This window comes from Poecilia mexicana, unplaced genomic scaffold (assembly GCF_051168715.1).
Source record: "Poecilia mexicana isolate PSO_F unplaced genomic scaffold, ASM5116871v1 scaffold_20, whole genome shotgun sequence".
Lineage (NCBI taxonomy): Eukaryota > Metazoa > Chordata > Actinopteri > Cyprinodontiformes > Poeciliidae > Poecilia > Poecilia mexicana.
This window is the reverse complement of record NW_028263389.1, coordinates 7,954,993-7,972,310: the sequence shown is the minus strand read 5'-3', so window position 1 is coordinate 7,972,310 and position 17,318 is coordinate 7,954,993. Positions and strand designations below refer to the sequence as shown.

The following is a 17,318-nucleotide window of genomic DNA, read 5'->3' as shown; positions in this document are numbered from 1 at the left end:
GTGGAACCTATGGTGAAGGTAAACAGTAAGTACTCGTGATCTTCTAAGAGTTTTGGTTGCATGACATTGTGCAAAATATTCAGATTCGTCCAAGATTTAACTAGGTTACAAGGTAATGCTGTGCTATTACAGTACAACTCAATATGCTTATGGGTGTAGATATTTTTGCATCTGCTAATTTCAGGGTCATACACAGTACTGGAAAAAAAAAAATCAACAAAAAAAGGGAAACAATCTACACTCCCTTTAAATTCTAGGGATTTATTTGGCATTTTTGAATGTGAGGGTTTCAAGGTATAATTAGTTTGCCACAAAGTGCCACATTAAATTGATCTCTGTTAACTTTGTGTTGTGCGACTTTGCAAGGTTTAAGCTAGAATTAGATAATTTCATAATTTGGTAAATATCAGCTAATTTACAGTTAAAAACACTAAATTTGACGCAGTGCATTTTCTATGATTGCAGACCAAATGAACAGCTGGATTTCGAAATAAATTGTAATTGCTGTCATTGCACGTTTATTAGTGAGCAATTTAAATACAAACAAATGAAGTGGAAAAAAATTATTTGTCCACAATTTTGTTATTTTCCTGTTATTAAATAAGTGTCCAAAATTATTATCGAAATCTTCAAAAAGCGGTGCATGGGATCATCACTTAAAATAGAAAAGAATGTTCAAACACCCAGTTGGACACTTCGCGGGTGACGGTTATTATTTTCTGCTGATATGACACTCCATGTGATGCTGAATCTGTGGCAGATACAAAATGCAACGTTTCCTCTTTTAAGAGAAGTGAGAAAGCATGACCAATTAACACCAGATGCAGCCTCACTTCACTGGCTTTCCGTGTAACAGAAGACATTTTGCTAAATACACACAAAGTCGCAAACATTCCCAAATTGAGAGAATTAAGCAAACCAATCTGTAAAAAATTTATGATTGTGCCCCGAATCTCTGAGAGGACAAAACAGCTGATGCTATTAGCCCAGTGGGAAGCACAATGAGGGCAATCTGGCGTTGCGCATAAAGCCTTCCCCCTATGGTGCGACACATAATGCTTTCCGCCCATGGTGGAACACATGTTGCCTGCACTCTATGGTTCTTAACATGGGCTTTCTTCCTATGTTCATTTTTAAATCCTCCCACATCACTTCTCCACTGCAGGGATTTTTATCAACCACGGGGAGTCAATGAGTCGAAACAGCATGTGTTTGGTCCAAACAACAGGGGTGTAGGGCTAATCACCAAGACAGGCAGCTGTTATCACCAGGTGACTTGTTGGGAGATGGATAAATTAACTATTGCAAGGCATCACAAAATGGTAAAGAAGTAACCAGTATTTTTATGGCTTCAGGGTTTTTTTTCCCCACTCTCTTGAATTGGACTGCATGTGGAAAAAAAATAAAATAAAATAAATATAAAAAATCTGATTTTTCAAAGTTACTTCCATCATCATCAAACCACTTCTGTATTATTCTCCCAGTGGCCGTCACCAGATATTGATCATGAAATGCAGAAAATAACTTGTGTGGGTAGTGTGACAGTATGTCCTTCTGCAACACCAGTTGGATAGATTTTGATATTTTTGAATATATAGACAGTCTGATAAATACACTACTATGTCAAAATTCTTCAAATAAGGTGAAAGCATTATGGTTTGGGGTTTGTTGTTCAGGTAAGAATACATGGCAAGTTTAGTGAAGTGAGGATTAATTAGATAGGGCCATGTTTGACATCATTTTCAATGACAATCTTTAAGACGACGAGCCATGGGCGAGTCCTACAGCCTGCCAGTCACTTAAAAAGCACTGTAAACAAAGAAGTGCCCTAAGGAAAAGCACATTAAAGTCAAGCAGTGGTCTAGCTAGTCTCCAGAATCCAATCTTAAATCAAATCTGGGCAGGAGATGAAGCTTCAAGAGGATTTATAGAGCTCATATGTGGGCTTTGACTGGGTTTTTGCAACACCTCCGAGTTCTTTTTCTTCCTTTTAAAGCTTTTCCATTGTACATTGCTTGGGCATTGTTCCCTTGTATGACCCAACAGGCTGTTGATCGATGGCCTCACATCTAAGATAGTCACTGATTAGCACCACTTCTTAGTGCAACCACTGCCACAAGCTGTTGCTTTCTTATGACTAACATTGACCTGGATCACAAGGAAGAACTGTTTGCATCAGGAACTGAAGACATGTTCATGGAGATTAGAAACAAATAAAAATGCTGTGCTTGAGAAACTGCTGAGAAAGGTTCACTCCAGATCTGCCCAGTTAATAAAATACTGTAATTTTCCACCTAACTAAAAAGTCAGATTAGGCATTTTCTCACTGTTGCCACTTTCACATCAACTGTCAGAAGTTAAACAGGTCATTATCCTGCATAGAGTTGTACTTTCAAATTATACTTTAAACTCAATCTATAAATGCTGCTGCCCGCTCAGTTGAGCAATTTAGGTCATTCCAAATTTCAAATACTTTTAAAGCTTCTTGCATCCTGCTTTACACCTGCATGCCAGTGCTGCTTGTACTGATCACTGATCAGCTGGTCTTGGTTTGCGAAGCAGTCATGAACACTGCTTTTTAAAAATGTCACTATTCAGATGATGACATTATGGAATATGTTTGCAGTATTACTGATGAATTGTGGGATTTGTGGAAATGATTTGTGGAAATTTGTGACCAAAAATATTCAAATCAAAACCAAAAAGATGATGAACGCCTAACGCATGTGATTTTTACACTTACTTGACACTGGATATTTTTCCAAACGTTGTTCTTTTAGATGCAACTTTCTAAGCCAACATGTGCAGCCAGATTAATTTTAGAGAAGTAACTCTGCTTCAGTCATTTACTAATTGCTAACTGTTTACAAACTGTTCTGAACTTCAAGATTTGACAATCTGAATAACAAATGGCTCTATTTTTATGCAGTTTCTCTGATATATTTGCTTTTATATATCTGGTCAAACTTCCTGATGATTATTTAATCAAATGATACAAGTAGTAGCTGCCACCGCCACTGAATGCTTTTTTTCTACCTTAAATTCCACTTAAAAAACTTCACATTTAACCTTTTTTTTTTTCTTTTTCATAAATGACAGTGTAGAATCTGTTGGGTGTTTTCTGTACACTGGAGGACAGATTTAATGTAATTTTATTACATAAAACACCCAAATTAAGAAACTTGTACTTTTTTTGAACTACGACTGACATGAGAATTTGCTCATCTAGGCATACCTACTTGTGTCCTCTTTTTGTCTGTGGCAGGATTAATACGTTACTTATGAAAAGACCTAGCAAAAAGCTAAGAGAACTGCCAAAAACATGTGCACCTTTTATTCCATTTCATCTAGCAGAGATTAGAGGTGGTGCAGATTGATTTGTCTTTGTCTTCTGCTGTTCAGCGGCGGTCACACCTATCGGTAACCCATAGCGACAACATTGCTTGGTAACAGTTAGCAGAGGTGACAGTTGGGAATGTGGGAATCAGAGGTGTAGCAAGCATAAAGCGTGGAAATTGGAAACACATGGTACAGAGTCTGGGACAGCAGAATGCTTTAAAAAGGATGCTTCAGTTACATTCTATCGAACATCACGGAGATATTTTAAGCATGTGTCACATCTTTTAACGTTCTGTAAAATTGCACAGTACTGCTCAAAACTAATGACACTGTTTAATTTCTTACATCTCTACAGATAGTTCCCACAAACCAGAAGCCATTTTGGTAGGCAAGCGCAGCACAAAGCATAGCTGAACTGTGGCTTCGAGATCAACAAATAGAAAGTATATGGATACTCTTGATCAACGTGCAAGTGAAAGATACAGTAAATCACTGCTTTTGGGACTGGCAGAGTAAGTACACAAGGTAACATGTCATAGCTAGTTTGGCAATAAGTACTAAAGTAAATATCTGATATTTATCTTAGTATTACACAGAGGTGAGTACAGTACTCAAAAATTGTGACTGAATAACAGCTGTAATACATCATTTTCACAAGTTAGATAGGAATAAGGCAAGAATTGGTTCTAAGCTTGTGGTTTGCTTAACGTTGCCATAGCAACCCCATAGCAGCTGCCTACCAACATGGCTGTCAGTGTGTTTCTGGAAGTGGGATGCTACATGTGAACTATGCATAGTAAATATATAAAATATGACTCACGCATGACCACAGTTTTGAGTTCTGACATAAATGTGAAACAATATTTGCAGAGAGAATAAATAAAATAAGTTATTTTGTAAAATAAAACATTTCAAATCGCAGCATACCAAAATAAAATATAAAACTTGGTATCTCATTTAATTACACTAACGGCTTTATTGATGTTAACAGTAAGCAGTGGCTCAATAACTAGGACATGTTTAAAACATCCAGGTCCCATTTGATTGTCTTCTTTCTGAAGACAATCAAATAAAAGACTGTAAAAAGTTTGAATAACATCGTCTTCTGGCATCCTTGCAGATGTCAAGAGGGTTTTTCTTTTTCTTTACCTGACATTTTTCCAAGGCCAACTGCTTTTTAGTGTCTTTCAACCATGGGATAATTGGGTTTTTGACTCTTGGCTAACATTTCTCTCTTGACAATTCTAAACTGGGGCAACCAGAGTATTAACCTACAGCTGCCCAACAAGGCTCTGAGGACAGGACACAACAGAGTCTTCAGATCACCAATAAGAAAATTCGTAGCTTTGAAAAAGCTAGCACAGAGATTTTACTGAGTTGTTTTAAGAAATAAAGTAAAAAAGAAAAAGAAACCCTCTTTGCTTCTCTTTTCAAAGCAGAAGTTTTGTTTGATCAGGGTCAAAGACAAAAGTGTAGGAGCTACAAACATATTTTGAGTTTCCTAGACTCTATCTTACAAATAAAGCACATTGAACATAGCAATCTACTTCCTATTTATGATTTCCTGTCACATATTAAAATGTGTGATGATATAACATTTAGATAAAACAACATAGAAACAACATTGCACACAGACAATTATTGACCTTGAGTGAAATATTTCTGATTTCATACACATACAAAATATGACAGTAAGTGCTATGAACTTCCAATCATGAAACAGATTAAGGTGCATATCTATAAAATACTATATATATATATATATATATATATATATATATATATATATATATATATATATATATATATATATATATATATATATATATATAAATAAAAAAATAATAAAATAAAAAAATAAAATTTGTATTATTTCTGCTAAGTTTCTGTAATCTTTAAACAATTATTGGTCATTTGAATAACTTCCGCACTATAGACAACTTTAACAAAATAAACTTAATGCAAAATAGAAAAAATGCTATTCCTATAGCGAAACAGCCATGAGAATGCAAATCTGCAGAAGAATTGCTGCAGAATATACAAGAAAGAGCAGAACAAAGCATAAGAAATAGGGAAAAAAGCAGAAGAAAGCTACAGTCATGCATGGTAGAATTATGCTAGTCAAATTTAGCAAAACATGTAGCATAATTCAGCAGAAGTGGAAATTCTTATAAAACCTGAAATATCTGAAAAAGTTCAGTTGTAAAATGTTTGAAAAAGTGCAATAGTAAAATTTAGCAAGATATAGCATAGTTCAGAAGAAGAAGCAGAACATTTTGATATATGAATTGCTAAAATTGATTTAAGTTTGCAGAAGACCTTTGTAGACAGTAAAACCAGTAAAAGCAAAAGGTTTCTGCAGAAAGGAAGACAAGAATGCTGACACACAGAAACAGAGCACAAGAGAGAAACATTGAAGAAATAGGAGAAGGTGTGATATGTCTGTACTCCAGAAGAGTTTGACAAAAAAAAAAAAAAAACGTAAGACCTGTAGCAATGATAGTCATAGTCCTTTAAAGTAGACATACGTGGCTCCGTGTTGATGCATAAATTATTTCTGTACAGTTACTAGAGTGCACACAAAAGTAACTGACAACAGAAAATTCCACCATAGGATTACATTGTAAACCTGAAAACATTCAACAATCTGAATAAAACTTAAATCACAATCGTGGAAAAACCGTAAGAGATATTCAAAAGCCAAAACATTTGAAGATAGTTTACGGTCTTGTGACTTGTTTGAAAGTTGGAATTTCTATCTTAAAGTAGTAATCTGTGAAAAAGCAGAAGATTTTAGCAGAATGTTGTAGAATTTCAATGTATTTCAATGTGGTTGAAATTTGCACAAAAGCGCAAATATCTCAAAAAGTACAATAGTAAAATTTAGCAAAAGAAATAGCAGAAATCTCCAGAATGTTTTGATATATGAATTAGTAAAATTGGTTAAAGTTAGCAGAGCTAGTTAAAGACCGAAAAACATAAACAGGATCTTAATTCTCACTGAAAATGTATGACTGTACAGTCGGTTACAGGCTTTAGTGAAATTTAACAAGAATTCTCTAAAATACCCATAGGGTTCAGTGTACCCTATGAGCCTTTCGGAAAAACACTTTCAAAGCCAACTGAGACAAGGTGTGTTAAAACTCAATTTACCTGAACAAACCGCTCGAGTTTTTCTAATCTAGGAAATCAATGGAAGTTCTATGTTAAATTGTTGCCAGCAGCAAGAACCGCAACCATTGTCTTTCTCTTGAACACAGAGAAAAAAGGAGGGTATTATCACTAAAAAGAACACAGTCTGTTTTTTTTTTGTTCAAATTGCAGGTAAATAGCTGGCCATTTAGAATAGGTGTGGTCACATGTTCAGTTAAACTTGCGATTCAGTCTTAACCATCCCACAAATGACGTGTACAAACAAACATCTACAGGCCATTTGTGTCTATTGTACAGAAAAAAGGGGATTTTCCCCCGACTTTACCTCAGAAAGGATCTCATGTCCTCACCTTTTATAAGAAATTGCTCAAAGAAGATTACATACATCCTTGTTAAAATCTTGACAGTAGGTCTAAATTCAGTCAACATAAGGGGCATATTTAGAAAGTTTTAATCAGTCAGAAGCAGAAAATGTATTTTAAAAAGTACATCTTAATCTTTTCATATATAAGGAAGCTCAGAGATTAAAAAGTTAGTTAAAACAGCCATTGGAATAGTTTATTTTCAGGGTAAAGTTTGCTTTTGTAAACCAAAGAATTTTCACTGACACCACAGCATAGATTTATGTTCTTATAGCCACTCACTGGATGGATCTTTAACCAAATTAATATCCCATATCTAGCTTGGCACTCATTAGTCAATGTGATTTTTTTAAATTAAGGTCTGTTCACGAGATGAGTGAACCTGAATGCTCAACTTGGTAGGTCTGTGACGTGTCACCTGTTTATTTATCAACATGCAGCAAAGACTCCATTGTTACAGATGCATTGTGTGTTATTCATACCAAAAGATTTATCATCTTTTACAAATATAGTTAATAGCACCGTTGTCTCTTAATATATTGGGAAGATGTGCACAAAAAAGTCATTTAAACAATTTGCATTAAATACTTGAATTCTGTCAGTAATTACATCAATTTAAAAAAAATTAAATACTTGTGTTTCTTTCAGAGTAGCCAGGGACAGTGTGTGGGAGTGTAATGAAATGTGATGCATTAAAAGTGATTACATTTTTGTACCTGAACATGTCTGTGAATGTGTGTAGGTGGGCAGTAGTAACTAGTAATTGAATTGAAGCTATGTCTTCCAATTTATATGTTCAAGTTTGTTTCATTCATCAAAGGTTTAAACTGATTTTTCCACTGTTTTTAAATATAACCACTATATCAAGTGTGATTCTAAAAACTATTGTATGCTTATTTACAACTGAAACTGGCTATTTATAGTATTAAAAAACAAGTTTTCCCTCACTATCTGACATCACTCAAAGATTTTTTTACACTTTCTTTAAACTCTTAAGTTTAAAATTAATTGACTTTTAAACTTCAAACATTTTGCAAAAGCACAGATGAAGATGTTAAGATGTTGTAAGAGACAACATTTCAAGATATCAGTCGGATACTTAAAGCTTGGTCACAAATGGGTCCTCTAAAAGGATAGTGACCCTAAGTCTACCACCAAATTAGTCATACAGTGACTCAAGAACAGAAAAGGGAATGTTTTGCCTGAGACTCAAATCCCAAGGACAGAAAACTTCTCAACAGTTCTGAAAAGAGATGTGAAAACCTGACTTAGTATAAAAGGTTTACCAGAACCAAAGATCAGACTATTGTGAGACTTCTGAGAAGTTGTCTCCCCTTTTTGTTGACATTTAGGAAACACAACTAGTTTAAACTTAAATTAGAAAACGTGTTTTTTTTTTTTTGATTTTCAAGTCTGACAACTGAGAAAAAAAGTTGCATCTTTTTTTTATTGTGTAAGTAAGTACCTGCTTTCAGTTGTACATACACAGCTTCATACACACACATAATACATTATTTTGTTGCACTGATTTTATTTTTTATTTCTAATGAGTTAGGCGTTCTTCTCAAAAATATATTTTACATACTGAGAAAAAAGGCATCAATGACTCTGCCTACATTTACTGGTGAATCAAATATTTGAGGCAGAATGAGAGGGAGAATAATGTGCAAAGTGTATATTAAGTAGTAACAGAGGTTGGAGAGCTAGAGATCTGAATTTTAGAGAATTTGAATGAGGCAGTATGATTGGTTTTTAGCACCTCCAGTTTTATTAAAGGCTGCTTTAAAGAACTTTAAAGAAATTGCTTCTGGGAGACAAACCACCAGCTTCTAGATTCAATTGAACCTTATTGTTTCAATATATCCAGTTCAGTAAAATGTACACTTTCAGCATGGAAATTGTGTTAAGTGTTATTATGTATAACATCACTAGAGAATTGACTGGTGAATAATAAGCCTCCAATGCTTTTTCTGCATAATCTTTAGAAGACGGCATTCACTTGTTTCCTTGTCAACAGATTTTCATGTTTTTTTTATCATTCATTTTAGATTCCCTGTCTCTGCAACATCAGTCATCAAAAATTCACCAAAAACTAAAAGAGAGCAAGCGCACACACGCCCGACAAAACCAGCATACCTCAGCTTTAATCTTGTTGTCTCCGAAGCACAGATGCTGCAGGTAAGCTGCAGCATTGGACTGCACCGATGGGAACTGGTGTTGTAACATCTGGATCACCTCTGGCAGCTCCGGATCTCTCCACCCAAACTCTCTGCGGAGTAACAGACAGAGGCACTTTGATTTCTTTAGCGCATTAACAAGGCATCCAGCTGAAACACAAGAGATTACCTGAGACACGTCCAAGTGACTCACAGATTTTCCTCCCAACATCACAAAAGTTGGAGACTTAGCTATTCACTCCCATGTTTACACAGCACACACAAGGAGACTCAGGAAATCAAAAAGACAGAAAGAAAAAGTCTCTATTTCTCTCTTTAGTCAAACAAATGCATTTTTAAAAGAGAGTGCTTTTAAAGAAAGCAACGCAGTGGGACTTAAATCACAGACATTACTTGATGAATGAGCAGTCGACCAAAACACGCTCATTTCCATCCGACACACAGGAGATAATAGATAAAACAATGAACCAAGCAGGTTAAACAAGTAGCGACTTCAGCACTTAGAAGTAAACAGTAAGGGAAAAAAAAAAATAGAATAAAAAAAAAACCCATGCTGTTTCCTCAGCTCCATCTTAGATCAAAGATGAGGACTTCATTCAAAAAGGCCTCAGAGGAAAGACATACAGCTTATTACCTAAAAACATACATGATCATTTTCTGACTCATATCCACGTCTGGAATGCTAATGTAAAACTCATTTAACGTGTTAAGCAAGAGGAAACAAGTGGGCAAGCCAAGAACATAATTGTGTACACTACTTCTTTAAGAAAAAAAAGAAAAACTTTGCTAAACTACCTCCGAACTACAAAAGGAACAAGCTAATTGCCGCCTGCGTAATTAGAAATGTATTGTTTTATGAGCAAGAACCAAACCAAAAAAAAACAAAAAGTAAAAAAAAAAAAAAAAAAAATACTTGCAGAACACAGTATTACCACTGCTAGAAAACTGTCTGCTGAGGGGGCAGCTTGAGTTATGTTCTGTACTCTCAGCCATTAGAAGTTTACACATCTCTGAACACAGTGGACAAAGTGAAATAAATGTTTTGTCCCTCGGTAGTACTCAGGAAATGGCCTGCTTTATTGTGTTATCCTGTGTTAATAATTGTTTTGCTACAGGCCCCCAAATGAGGAAATTATAAGTGTGCGCGCACACACACACACGCACGACAGTGTTACCTCCACCTAGTGTAATATTTTCTCCAATAACTACTCTGCCCATTGGTCAGTATTTTTAAAGTGATTTGAAAAAATAAATAAAAGAGCAAAACAACGTATGTTGAAACTTCACTGCCCTCATCGATTGAAGTGTTTGAGGATTGATTTTGCTGTTTCTGCCTTTGTGGTTACAGTTCTGTGACAAAATGTGGGCTCTGTAATTCCCATCAAGCTATAATGATTTGTTTTACCCCGAAGCCCAGCTCACCCAAACATAGAAAAAGAAAAAAAGTGGGCGAACTGACCTGCCTAGAGAGTGAAAATTGATGGGGTAAAGGACAACGTGAAACTTTGCATCCAGGGGGAAAATAAAGCCCCGGTGCTCTCATTTCTGGCAGATCAAGCGAACGCGGTTTATGAAATGTCTGCAAAAAAGCGCCACATTCACAGGGAGTAAACATGGCTCTCAAAGATAAAGCAAGCTCTAGCGTGGACAGCTCTTTATCTGCCAAATGATAAGTGTTCTTTCAGCACGAAAACACGACTGAAGGAGAGCGAGGGAGGAGGAGGAGGGATTCCCAAGGCGTTTAAGGGATTTAGGAGGAGAGACCCTCAAACAGGTCTCCTTAAATCACAGAGCCAGATAGCATCAGGGCAGGTTGTTTGTTTATGTGTGTGTGATGGGTGTGTAGCAAGTTTAAGACAGCATCATTATGTGTGTTTCTTTTGTGGGCATAGTTGCATCAATGCCCATTGGTGTCTGCTATACTTCCTGTGTGTGTTTGTGTATTTGCAGATCTATTTATATTCATTTGTGTCTTGACTTAAGAGAATGCAACCATAGGGAGATGTGCTGATGTGTGCTGCTGTTTGCGTGTGTTTGCGTGCGCGTGTCATCCATCCCCTGCAGCCTTTCAGCTCTGTCAGTGTAGTTAATAGAAAGCAGAGTGATCTGTTGATAAGATAAGCATCATGGCTCGCCATTAATTAAAAACCCCTGGTAGGGAAGGAGACGGCAAGCGGGGAAGAGAGAGAGTGAAACACAGAGGGAGAATTGGAAAGAGAGAGTTGATGCAAGTACCAGAGCGTTCAGGGGTTCATCTGGCAAGAGGAAGCTGACAGGAAGGGGTATGTAAAAAAAAAAAAAAAAAAAAAAAAAGAAACTAACCGTCAAACAAGAGGACCGTCATGCTTGCACAGGTGCCAATAAGAACAATAACCTTGTTTTATGCAAACCCAGGTGACAAGCCACTGATGTGAAAGAGCAGAAAGCAAAATAAAAAAAAAAAAAAAAAAGGAAAAAGAAAAAATGAAAAAAAAAAAAAAGCCTGCAAAGAGCAACAATTGCATAAAACAGAGTTGTGAAAAAAGTTTGGGACAAACATCTGAGAAATCTGCATCACAATGCATTGCTTCCTGCAAGGCACATTCTTCATATAACTTTCTCATCTTATAGCGTACGCTTTGAGGTTTGAGTCCTCAATGGACTAGTGGGAACGAAAATGAAGTCAGCCTCTGATGCCGCACAGAGCTCCGTGTTCCCGGTGAGACGGGTATGTTTTGCAATTTCTTGAGGCGTGCGGAGGCGTGATGCAGCAAAATACTTTAGTAAAAAAAAAATAAAAACAAAAAAAAACATTAGGTGTGGCAGAAGAGCAGTCTTACAGAGCGAGTAGAAAAGGCAGGTGGCAAGGGAGGATGGTGTGGGAGGAAGGGTGGAGCTAGAAACAGAGTGATGGAACTGGCACAAAGTGAAGTTTCTATGAGTGTTGGGCTTTTTCAGGTCAACACACAACACTTAGAGAATGAAGGACGAAAAAGGGTATTAAACAGATTATAAAATTAAGGTTTTTTAAATGATATAGTCATTGTTGTCCAGGATTTTGAAACAGAATTTTGTCTCTTTTTTCAAAACCAATCTTCCAAAGTCTTGCACTACTGCATTATTTGGCAAACAGTTGGACGTAACAACAAAATAATCAGCCAAAACATCAACATTGTGTGAAGAGCTTCTTCCAGCGGAATAAAAGTTTGTATGTCGACTACGTGGAGTAAATTCGTTTGGAGTCAATAAATATGGCCCAGAAAGTGTTTTGGAGATTTTACAGCTTTTAAAATGCAACAGCATAAAACATGTATATTTAGGAGAAACCAATACACCCATCACCCGATTGTGTATTAGGTTTTCATTTTTGTGAAATAATAAGACATGATGCCATAAAGAATGTAGCACTCCTCACATAGCCTTCCCACACATTTCACAGCGTAGCACGCATTTGACACAATTAGATCACCAGAAAAAAAAGCCCCCAAAAACTCAAATTTAGGTAATTGTATGATGGAAAACCCTTGGAGTGTTAAAGTGTGTGAAAGTGCTGGTAGAAAACAACTGCTTGGCAAACAGTTTATGGCTATTCATGAGTGCCTAGAGTCCTTGATAAAACTCATCACCTGATACCTATTGTTGGTCTATAATTATCTCTGCACCACCCCTTTTTAACACAGCTAACTTCTAGCAATCCTGGCTAACATTAGCCTAGCATTAAAGCGCAAAATCTGTAACAGCAGAATGTGAGTTTTCTGAAGACTCACACAATACGTCTCAACACAGACAGTGAAAAGGAAGAATTAGAGAGCCTTAACATTAATGGTGAGTGAGTTTAGTGAAATACTGGTGAAATCTAGTGTGATGCATTACTACACTGTAAAGTCAGAGCATTTTTAGGCACTTAAATGTCATCAGATTTCCTTAATGTTAATAAATACCAGACAAGGTACTCAGATCCATGTTGGAGTCAAAAATCCCACGTTGGAACTTTTCTAATGCTGTTGCTGCTCAGTAAACAAATTGTTGCAGGACCAAGACAAATTAGATGTCCAAAGAAGTAACAGGTTTATCTTCAGGACACATAAAGTACTTCTCTCATGCACACATTCAAAGCAAAGTATTGCACTAATTTCTTGACTGTTGTACAAATAACTCCACTGCTTCTCAGAGTAAAACAAATACCAAAGGTTGTAGGCAATATATGAAAGTAAAGAATTGAGCCTGACAGATACAGCTGTTAAGCTTTGTCTTGGATTAAAATATCCAAGTACTTTTGTAAATGAATAGTTTCAGTTATCAATGGTTTTAAAAATTCAACAAGGACCAATAATGTAGATGTTTCAACAGGATAAACAAACAACATTATGTAGAGCAACACTCGCTCTTATCCCCCCCCCCAACCACCTAATATGATGGATGATAGTAAATCACATTTTAAACATTAATCATTTAGGTCTCTGAGGCCCGTTCACATCCATCAACACTGACCACAATGAATCTGACCGACAGCTCCACACAGGAAGCCTGTCCCGCTGGCCTTAATCTGATTGGACAAGGCCTGTCATGTATGTTAACTGATTGGAGGGTCAGGAATGGGCAGCATCGCAGTGTGCATACCAAAGCAGAGACTAATTAACACCAGAGCATCAATCTTTATAAATGTTGAACAGAGAAGATAGAAAACATTTAGAAAACATAAGAAAGCAGAGGGATATATATATATATATATATATATATATATATATATATATATATATATATATATATATATATATATATATTATATATATATATATATATATATTCTTTACATCTTGCATTTAGAAGGCTCCTTTTCTCAGGTAAAGTAAATTGTGGAGTTAAAGTCAATAACACATTTCACCAATTCAACAGATAAACAGCATAAATAGATTGTAGAGGAAGATGCCCAAATAGTAGCCCTAAGTGTTTTTCAGCTCCATGTAATTAAAAGTGCATGTTAATTAAGATGCTTATCCAGTGAAGAAAACAAGCCTCGTTGATGCCCCCTACTGGCAAATGCTTGAGAATATAGTTGCCAAACGCCGACTTGGGATTAGGTAAAAGTACAACTCAACTCAGCACTAAGTCTAATTAGGATGGAGTTTAAGGTGCACAGAGCTGTTGGACCTGTACTGAATGAAACACAGCTTGAGACGTTCACAAAGCAGATTGCCCAAAGGCAGAAATACAAGTGAGGACAATAAACAGTGATCTGATGCCTTTTGATCCATTTTCTTTTTTTTCCCCCCACAAAATCTGTTATTAAACCTTAAAGGTTCTGGGGGCCACTTCTATTCACTTACATCCTAAGTTATTCCATGATTATTCAATTAGGTCCAAGACGTGATCGACTTCCTGATGATAACTCCAACGTTGTTCATCTGGACCCTCACAATTGTATAAATGGGGGGTAACTATTGTAATTGGTGTGTTTTGCAACATCACACACTTTTTTTTGTCGTATTTTTGCTTTTACCAATCGCATGAAGGTGAATGAGATAGAAGTGTGCGAGAAAGACTGGAAGGAAAGAAGGAAGAAAGTATGCAAAGAGGGAAGGATTGAAGTTTACACGTAAGGAAGTAAGGAAGGGAGGATATGTGGGTACAAGGAAGGAAAGAAGTACACAATGAATAGAGGGGGAAGACAAGAAAGAAAGGGAAGAAATGTCACAATTAAGAAAAGGAAGGAAAAAATAAGGGAAGACAAGGACGCAAAGAAGCAGAGAGATGAAGAAAGGAACCAACATAAGGCTACTTTGACATGAAAGTATGACATAAAGAAGGATGGACACAATGGAGTGGAAAGGAAATACAGAAGGAAGTGTACAAAGGGGGAAGGAAATGTGTAAGGAAGAAGTACATGACTACAGGAAGAAAGGAGGAAGAGATGAGTACAAGGAAGGAAGGAAGGACACACATGTAAGAAAGAGGTGAGGGACATTGGGAATAATGTCTTGACTTTTTTTTTGTTTTCATACTTTTGTTTTTTCCATCTACATCTGGAATTTACTGAAATAAAATTCCAGACTTTTAAAAATTGCGTAGGAACCCTCCTGTCATGAATTTAAAAAATAATGTTTTATCCCGCTGCATCCTTGCATCCTTATAACCTTTGAGAGGTGAGGTGGATGAAACTGCCTAATTAGTTTCTCTGGCATTATTAGCGGAGATAAAACAGGCATATTTTAGGTTACTGAGGACATAAAGTGAGTGTATTTTGCCGTTTTTCTCCCGCCTTTGATTTAAACTTTTTGCAATTAAGTTGTTTTGAAATTTATTTATCTTTTTTCTAAATTGATGTCTCTGCCTTCATTTTATGCTTCAGGCCAAACAGCCAGGTCAAAACAAGATCCAACAAAGTCACTGCTAATTACAGCTGCACAAACCAGTGTGTCTCCTCACCCTGCTGTGATTTGACTCAAAAATACATCCTGCTGCTTTTTATGCATACCCTGCCATAGCAAGCAGAGGCCATTAAGTAAATACAGAGGCCTTGAAAATGATTTAAAAGTAATAAGTTTCAAGTTCATATTGAAAAAAAAACGTTAAACATGCCCTCAAATGTTACAAAAAATATGACAAATGACTATAATGTCAACCAAGCTGGGTTTTGCCGTGTCCCAAGTGCCTTTTCGCAATATGGGATGTTTGCCCAATTTCAGTTTTAAAGAAATCTCAGAGTGGCGCTCTGCAGCCTCTGCAAGCGGCAAACAAATGGCATGGCACAGCCTCAGTTAAAGAGGATCAATGAAATAAAGAGGAGAGGGCGGAGGGATGAATGTGGTGCTCGTAATAGCTGGGCAGACAAATGGATAGACAGAAATGGGTGGAGGAAACCCGGGATGAAATCCATCCCGAAATAAACAGTGGACAACAATCCGAGTCAGCGACAATGAAAACACTTCATCTTCTGTCGCCGTCCTCTTCCCACACATCTTACCTACTGCTGCTGCTCTGTAAATGACGGGCAGATGGAAATGATTTAGGTGATCACACATCAACTCCTTCATTTGGACAAAGCGAGGCGAGTTGTTTGCTCAGTACAGGTTAAGCACAAAATAAAATAAAGCGCAATATCAGACGCTGGCAAAGTAAACATAAGGCAAAGAAGTTGAGAGAGGAGAAATAAAGAATGGAGTGGAGCCCTTAGCTCATTTATAACACGCTGAAGGCTTCCTGTGACTTTCTACACCCTCCTCTCTTCCTTTTGTCTGCTCATACCACCTCACTGTCCGTCACTTTCTCTCTGCCCCTCCCTGTCTGGACTTCTTTTTTTTTTTTTTCACTCACTGCTCCCAGCAACCACACAGACGAAGAGAGAGAGAAAAAAAAATCAATATGCGTTCTCTGTGGCATCTTCCAGCTGGGTATAAGAGGCTCAGGAGGTTGAATAAAAGCGAAGAAAGGATTTAGTGAGTAGAATGAGAGGTGTTGAATGAGACTAACGTGGAATAGAACAGAAAGAGGAAGCAGAGGGAAGAGCTGATGAAGAGCAGAATTTAAGCAAGCGTTATTAAATCTTTGTTCACTGCGATAAGGTCGGCAGCAAGGCGCTGTAGTTGATAGCTGTTGTCTCAAAGCAAGCAGGCTCCACTACAGATCCTGTCTGAATATAGTGTGGTCTCTATTTTAGACACATTTACCTGTATAGTTCATATTTGTCACAATACTAATACTGATGTTCAAATCACGTTGTTAAAACTGAACGCTTTCACGTTCGCTAGTTGAGCGCAAGTCTGCAGTCCCTACATGAACCAATTCTGGTTTATCAAACTTTTTTTTGTTGTTTTTTTAAATCAGAAAAAGCCTCTAATAACATATTGATCATAGCGTCATGCATTATTTGTTATGTCATTGACTAGTATTTGCAGTCTGGCCTTTGCCAGCTCATTCAAATCCAATTTCTTTTTTTTTCTGTTCTTTTTGACGTCATAAATTTCATTTAAATGCAGACAAGCTCAGAAAGCTTTCTCTCATCCACATTGTCATGTTTTACTTCTCAGAAAGCAAGTGAGAGCAATTTTGATACTTTGCCAATAGAAATAACATGTTAAAGCACTATAAGGTTGCTGTCCCTCTAAATCTGTTGGAACACAATTTTAAAAAATGGTATTGTCAGTAGTTTGAAGTCCAACTCTGTGATGTTATTTTGGTTATAACTAACACTATAATTGCCTAACTACTTGGTCATCACCAAGTAAAGTCTTTGCTAATTGATCTGGTGTAAACTCTCCCTCCTTGTCTGCATCAGACAGAAATTAGGTGCAACTTCTATAGTTGGGGC

The 17,318-nt window shown here is 36.7% G+C and overlaps 1 protein-coding gene across 1 annotated transcript in view; it reads right to left on the bottom strand.

Annotated features, from left to right (window-relative positions):
- LOC106904022 (catenin delta-2-like) overlaps window positions 1–17,318 on the bottom strand; it is a 192,818-nt gene that overhangs the window by 68,639 nt on the left and 106,861 nt on the right. The window contains exon 13 of the mRNA XM_088001444.1: window positions 8,991–9,123. Coding sequence (XP_087857570.1) covers window positions 8,991–9,123 — 133 coding nt within the window. The remainder of the gene's footprint in view (window positions 1–8,990; window positions 9,124–17,318) is intronic.